This window comes from Clarias gariepinus, chromosome 18 (assembly GCF_024256425.1).
Source record: "Clarias gariepinus isolate MV-2021 ecotype Netherlands chromosome 18, CGAR_prim_01v2, whole genome shotgun sequence".
NCBI classification, from domain to species: Eukaryota; Metazoa; Chordata; class Actinopteri; order Siluriformes; family Clariidae; genus Clarias; species Clarias gariepinus.
The window spans coordinates 1,502,501-1,510,000 of record NC_071117.1 but is presented as its reverse complement, the minus strand read 5'-3'; the positions used below and the strand labels follow the sequence as shown (position 1 = coordinate 1,510,000).

General features: G+C 43.8%; 1 protein-coding gene across 2 annotated transcripts in view; it reads right to left on the bottom strand.

Moving 5' to 3' along the window:
• The window catches only part of LOC128506555 (general transcription factor 3C polypeptide 1-like), a 24,846-nt gene that overhangs the window by 944 nt on the left and 16,402 nt on the right, over positions 1-7,500 (bottom strand). The window contains exons 21-35 of one of the 2 annotated variants that reach the window (XM_053477063.1): positions 7,470-7,500; positions 7,044-7,116; positions 6,630-6,785; positions 6,389-6,528; positions 6,108-6,250; positions 5,241-5,322; positions 5,027-5,139; positions 4,882-4,938; positions 3,563-3,656; positions 3,261-3,433; positions 2,742-3,086; positions 2,406-2,632; positions 1,042-1,307; positions 325-772; positions 204-237 (exon numbers count right to left, since the gene is read on the bottom strand). The exon at positions 7,470-7,500 is cut by the window's right edge and continues 105 nt beyond it. In XM_053477063.1, coding sequence (XP_053333038.1) covers positions 204-237; positions 325-772; positions 1,042-1,307; positions 2,406-2,632; positions 2,742-3,086; positions 3,261-3,433; positions 3,563-3,656; positions 4,882-4,938; positions 5,027-5,139; positions 5,241-5,322; positions 6,108-6,250; positions 6,389-6,528; positions 6,630-6,785; positions 7,044-7,116; positions 7,470-7,500 — 2,382 coding nt within the window. Of the gene's footprint in view, positions 1-203; positions 238-324; positions 773-1,041; positions 1,308-2,405; positions 2,633-2,741; positions 3,087-3,260; positions 3,434-3,562; positions 3,657-4,881; positions 4,939-5,026; positions 5,140-5,240; positions 5,323-6,107; positions 6,251-6,388; positions 6,529-6,629; positions 6,791-7,043; positions 7,117-7,469 lie in introns of both variants that reach the window. The other variant, XM_053477064.1, reaches the window with a different exon arrangement.

Below are 7,500 nucleotides of genomic sequence, written 5' to 3'. Positions count from 1 at the left end.
ATTAAACCCTATATGTGACGTCTCCTGGACTTGGTGGCGTTTGCTAGCATTAGCATTAGCTGGATTAGCTCTTCTACTGCAGCGGCTGTATAATGTGCTGCTCTTCACACTTGAGAACATGATGTGAAGGTTTTAACGTTAACACTGTTGCATTACTTTGGGGACAGCCCTGGGAATTCTTTATTGAGAGACGTGAGACTCACTCGTCCTCCTCGGAGACCTCGCTGTCCTTTCCACCTGCAACATGCAAACACAACACTCTCTAACTGTCTTATATTACAGTGGTACACTTCACTTAACACACACACACGCACACACACGCACCGTTTGTCTTGGTCACATTGTCCTCCTGTCCTACACCGTCACAGGTACGAGAACCCGTCACCACATCACTGTGCGTCACTTCCTCTTCAAAACAAACATGTGGATCTGGAGAGAGAGCCTTAACCCCGCCCTCTTCTGTACCGGACACCCCCGTCTCCATAGCAACGCTCTCCATGTTGGCTCTCTTGACGGGAGGGACAAGGTCAGCATCGTCGTCCGCCCCATCTAACGGTCTCTTCAGTGGAGGCGTGTCTGAAGCAGGCAGACGTCTGGACGGGGGCGGGGCGTCCGAGATGACATCAGCGGTGGGCGGGGCGCAGAGTGAAAGGGGCCAGGGATCTTTAGTCACTTTGGGGCAGTGCAGCAGCCACGGAGCAGCGAGGTCCACGCAGACCAGGCGCAGTGAGGACCCGCCCACCTCCAACACCCTCCTACAGTCCAACAGATCCTACACACACACACACCATACAGTTTATACACAGATATACCCCCCCACACACACACACCATACAGTTTATACACAGATATACCCCCCCACACACACACCATACAGTTTATTCACACACATACCCCCCCACACACACACACCATACAGTTTATACACAGATATACCCCCCCACACACACACCATACAGTTTATACACAGATATACCCCCCCACACACACACCATACAGTTTATTCACACACATACACACCCCATTTTCCCGTATGTTCACCTGGATGTACTGCTGCAGTGTTTTGCTCCGCCCCTTATCCACATGTTCCAGGTGTTTGCACTTCCTGTACAAGTCCAGCAGGTCCATACCAAACTCCGCCCCCGTTTCCACGGCACTTATTACCTCCTGCACCGCCTCCACGTCCTCACGGGTGTAACCCAAAACGGACACGCGCTCTTCCAGGAAGTCCCGCCCACTCACCTGCTGCTTATCAAACACGTGAGAGAGGGAGGAGGGGAGAGAGGGAGGGGGGGACGCAGTGTAGTCTGAGAGAGAGAGAGAGAGAGAGAGAGAGAGAGAGGCAAAGAGAGAGAGAGAGAGAGAGAGAGAGAGAGAGAGAGAGGGGCAGAGAGAGAGAGAGAGAGAGACATAGAGCCAGAGATTTTTATTGTTGTGTATCTACTGATATTAATTCCATATGTTTATAAATTCAGATTGATGTTATTTATAATATAATTAATGTTTTATAATTGCTTTGGTAACAACGATATATTTTTGTTAACATTCAGTTCAGAAAAGCTTTATTGGCATAAATGTTAACAAAAGCCAAAGCAATTAGAAAACATTAATTACATTATAAATAACATCAATCTGAATTTATAAACATTATAAACATATTAGATATGAAAGAATATCATATTAGGTAGACATAAACAAAACAACCCCCCCCCAAAATAAATAAATAAAAATAAAATAATAATAAAAATAAAATAAATAAAATAACGTGTGTATATATATATATATATATATATATATATATATATATATATATATATACACACACACACACACACACACACGCATATATATATATATACATACATATATAATAACTCAGTTAGCTGGATTTAATTGTAATTTGTAAACCATTAACCTCTGAATTTATGTTCTAATATAATATTTGATAGCGATTATGTAGGGGGGGGTCAATCCATGGCAGGGGGGCATTTCAGCGCATAACACGTGTTACAAAAAAAGTTGAGCCGCTCTTTTTCCATTTCGTCAACCAATCAGAGTGCTTGTGATCAGTGTTTCTACTGTCGATGCATATCGCCTTTTAAACCAACGCACGAGCGCGCAATAATCCTAGACAACTCAATCCAGCTCTACTAATCATCAACAACAGGTGAGCTCGAAGAACCAACTTGGCCAGATCGTAATTAGCACGATGATCTCATCTTAGATGTGTCAGTTCGTCTCAGATGTGTTGAGCGATGTACGAAGAACAAACCACAGTAGTGATATACAATTATTATTGTTATTATTATTATTATTAGTCAGGAACATTCAGATGTTTCTGAGATATTATCTTTAGTGATCTCACAACATATGTGTGTGTGTGTGTAAGTGTGTGTGTCTCTCACCTCTCTGTGTGAACATGCTGTGTGTGTGTGTGCTGCGCAGGCGTATGCGCAGGCTGCAGGCGTTGACTGCGATGTGTTCAGTGGACGTGATGTTCCTCAGACTGATGATTCCTGGGACGAAGAATCCCTTCATCAGGAGGTAGTTAGTGTGAGACGCCTGGTGAGCCTTCACCTCCATCCGGGCTCCGCCCTCATCCTCCTCCTCCTCATCCAGCTCCTTAGTGAAGCTAACACACACACACACACAGTAGACACTCTGAGATTCTGACTCTGTGTGTGTGTGTATGTGTGCGTGTGTATGTGTGCGTGTGTATGTGTGCGTGTGTACACACACACCTCTTGACCACCTCGTTGTCCACCAGCGTGCTGTCCACCACTACGATCTGCTGCGGTATGGAGACGTCGACGCTCAGCAGGCCCAGGGTCAGTAAGGTCAGGCAGCACGCCGTCGCTCCTCCAGGAGAGTCCATGGGGAACTCCAGCATGTCCTCCACGTCACCAGGGGCCGTCAGACACTCGTCCAAAATCTCCACTCCTTCTTCTCCTTCTTCGCTCTCCCTCACCGTCTCTCTCTGGAAGGAGAAGGTGTTGGGTCGGTCCACTCGTCCTCTCCGACCCAGAGCCTCCAGGAGATTAAACACGTCGTTATAGAGCATGCTCGGGAACCGCCAGGAGAAGTACCTGACCAGAGGGACATAAACAAACCACTCTGATGATGTAATGTATCTAAAATACATGTGTAGTCACACAGCGAGGAAAATGTCCAAGTGTCTGTCTCCTTTACAGAAGAGAGCTTTAGGAGGTGAAGAACCCTCCAGGACCCAGAGAACCAGCAGGCAGTGTGAGGGGACAGACCTGTAGTACTGCTGAGACAGCTGATAGGACATGGGCAGACACGGGATGGCTCGGCCCTTCTTAGGCCCCAGGAGCTTGTTGGCACGGCGACGGTTCATCAGCCCTCGCTTCTTACAGCTGAGGAAGACCTGCTGTAACACCTCCCGATTATACTGACTGTACAGAGAGAACGACTGAGGGACAGAGAGACAGGGGGACAAGGGAGGGACAGAGGGGGAGGGGGGTATTAAAGATCATCACATTATAAAATGATTGTAGTGTTCTCTCTGTGTGTGTGTGTGTGTGTGTGTGTGTGTTTGTACTTGAAAAGCCAGGCAGGTCTTCATCTGTGTGTTGGAGAGGACGAGTGTGCTCTGGATCAGGTTGTTCAGGACCAGACTGTGAATGTCCTCCACACTGCAACACATCCACAAACAGGTAAATTATAGTTTCCATGGTAACAGCTGTGTGTGTGTGTGTGTGTGTGTGTGTGTGTGTGTGTACACATGAGCAGATCTGTCTCTCACGTGTTATGGGTAAGGATGATCATTATTATACACATACACACACAGAAAAAAAAATTATCCAGTTAAAATTTTACAATTTTAACTGGATTATTTTAATTTAAAAAAAATTAAATTTAATTACAGCGTCCTCCAAAATATACACACTGCAGGAAAAGAAAACCTCAAATACTTTAATACTAAACACATTCAATTCCATTTTATTTATAGCGTGTGTAACAATGATCATCGTCTCAGCAGCTTCACAAAAATGAAAGATTTTTTTTTTTTTTTTTTAAAGAAAATATATAGAAGTGTGTGTGTGAGAAAACTGTGTCTAGATAATAATGAGATGAATGAATGAATGATGAATGAGATGTCTCTGGTGAACGAGCCGAGGGCGACAGTGGCAAGTTAAAAACTCCCTGAGATGGTAATAGGAAGAAACCTTGAGAGGAACCAGACTCAATCAGGTGTAAACGTACATCATTAGAGACGTCATTAGACTAATACAAGTAACCTTTGACCTTCACAATAACCAGAGCTGCTCTGAGTGCTGAGCTGTTAGCTTCCAGCATGTTTTTTCTTCTCCTGAAGTGTGTATATAAATATATATGTTTTTTTTTTGGAGGTCTCTGTATGTGTTTGCACTTGAGGTGGTACAGTGTTGCAGTTCCTCTGGAATCCTGCAGGTGGCACTAAACGCTTTACACAGGTCAGCGCCCGGAGTGGTAGGAGTGAGTTTGATTAGAATTGTAACAGAATCTGAAAGAAGAGAACATCGAGCAGCACAGGAGGGACACTCGTCCCCGTCCCTCGTCCACACCTCGGACTACTGGGACAAACAGAACAGAGCCGAGACTTCACTCTAAAGGGTCCTAATGAAGACTAACGTCTCTCACAGACAGCTGGTGTTGTTCTCTCACTGTAGAGACCATCGTGTGTGTGTGTGTGTGTGTGTGTGTGTGTGTGTTCCAGAGGGGACTGAACTCACCACAGATCATCACAGGCTGACCCTCCAATTATGTTGATCAAATTAACATTAATTAAACCAGGATGATACTTACAAAATCGAGAGCTAAAACATAATCAGATACACACACACACACACACACACACACACACACACACACACACACCTGTTCAGGACATCCTTGGACCGCACTATTTCTTCCCCAATGGTGTAAACTTTAAACCTGGAAGGACACACAAATTAAAATCAGAATGAGAGAGTGTGTGTGTGTGTGTGTGTGTATATAAACGTGTGTGTTTGCCGTGACATACTTCTTAAAAAGCTCCTCTTTGGTGTCTGGAAGCACGACCTTACTAGAGCCACAGCTGGAGCTGAACTTCGTCCTGAGAGCGCTCACAAACTCATTAAACTCCTCAGCACACACCTGTCACACACACACACACATACATACATACAGGGTAAAACAAAACACACTACTGTAGACCTCTGTCTCAGAACCACACGCGCACACACACACACACTTACCGCTGGATCTGTGTAGTCGTTGGTTCTGTTCATGAACTCCTCAACTAAAGTTTTATCCTGATACACTTCAGCCAGACAGGTCCTACACACACACACACACACACACACACACACACACACAGTTTTCTTTAGAGTTATATAGAACTTGTCTAGTGTGAGTCTCTAAAGGTAATAGTGTTAGTACAGTTAAACATTGGACTGTGAGCAAGACGAGCAAAAAGTGTAGTAATAATGTTAACTTGATAAACGAGCGAGGTCTTGATATACAGCAAAAAACAATTATACATCACGTCAATGTTTAAAATCATTCAGTATCAGTAATTATTAAATATTTTGTAACTAATCCATTTATAAATTAAGACCAGTTGAAAAAATTTTCAATTTTTTTTTTTTATTTACCCACATTACTAATGAAATAATTTTAATGGTCAAAAAACAAAAAAAACGTAACAAATATCTTCTCTCTCGTTCCTTATAATAAAATAAAAATAGGTGTTAAAGAGACTCTTAAACTTGATAAATAAAATGTAAAAGTGTAAAGACTGAACAGTCAGAGTGAACTAGAACTCTAAGGCGGATCAACATCTGTAGAAGGTCATCCAATTATCCCCCCCTGTCTCTCCCCCTCACTACATCCATGATTATTTTTAAAGGTAAAGTTCAGGTTATTCTGTTTTATTTTTAGTTTATATTTTATATTCATTATTTTTATATGACTATTTTGGGGTTGTGGAACGAATCATCCGAATACACGAGTGTTTTGATACACAAACATGGTTCCGAAATGTATTATGCTCACACTCCAAGCTTCTAGAGGGTTCTGTGTTCTATCTGCGGTAGTGTTCTAGAGTGTTCTGCAGGTTGTACCTGTAGTTGAGGTGGGTCTGTGGGTTCTTCATGATGTAGCGAGAACGTCGACTCACTGCTAGAGTGGTTTTATCCAGAGACAGCTCCAGATCTCTGTGTAGGATATCACGTACCACGTTCCACCCCACAAACGGCTTCTGAATCTACACACACACACAGTTTACAAAACTCTTAAATGTGTGTGTGCGACCATGTCACATGGTGTGTGTGCAGATCTATGTTTGCACAGATGTGTGTGTATATATATATATATATATATATATGTGTGTGCATGTGTATACCTTGCGGTTGAGGAAGTGACTGGCGACTCTACACAACATTAGGATGCTGTCCTCCAGGTGTGTCCACAGCACTCTCTGTCTCGTCATCCTCATCATCGCTTTACGATCCGTCTCATCGTGACACACACGCTGCCTCCTCACTACACACACACACACACACACACACACACTTGTATTAACACCAGGCGTCTCTCCCTCTCTCCGTCTCAGGTGGGTGTAGGGCGTGTCTCTCTTCACTCACCTTTCCTTCTTTTTTTCGGAGGCTTGACCACGTCCTTCTTCAGTCTCTTGCGTTTCTGTCTCTTTCCTCCACGCACCTGTTGGTTCCTCGAGCTCGGCTCCACTCCGACCTGCACCTCCTCGTCCAGAACAGCAGGGGGACCAACGCCCTGAAACACTGACGGGGACAGACAGAGACCGAGAGACATGAAAGGCGGCACTGGGGGTTACTAAATATACAACGGAACAAAACAAGAAGCGCATGCGTGATACATGATACTCGGTACTCCTAAACCAAGACTTGTTTTTTTTTTTAAGTCAAAATTTATTTAAAATCTTTGCTCGTCTTGCGGAACACTCGCAAACCGCGTTACTCGTAATCCGAGGTTTCACTGAACACACACGTAAGCACACACACACGCACACATATACTGACCTGTACACCCAGACTTGGAGAACATGTGATTGGACAGCAGGTTTCTTAGACGCACAGCCTGAGTGTCTCCAGGCTGAGGGAACAAACGTCCAAACAACGTTACTACAACTGAAACGTTACCACAACATTTATATAAGACTCCAAGAACGATACTGTAACATTACTACTTCAATGTAGTAACGTTGTCGTAATGTTACAGTAACGTAGTAATGTTACAGTACATTACTACAACGGTACTACAACGGTACTACAACGGTACTACATTACTTTAACATTACAGTACAACATTTCTACATTACTACGATGTTACTACAATACTGTAACATTACTACGTTACTAAAACGTTACAACGTTACTACAACGTTACTACAACATTCCTAAAACGTCCTGCCGTCCTCTTTACGTCCGTCTCTCTAAGTGTCTCACCTTCCGTGGTTTACTGAGCAGGTACGTGGTC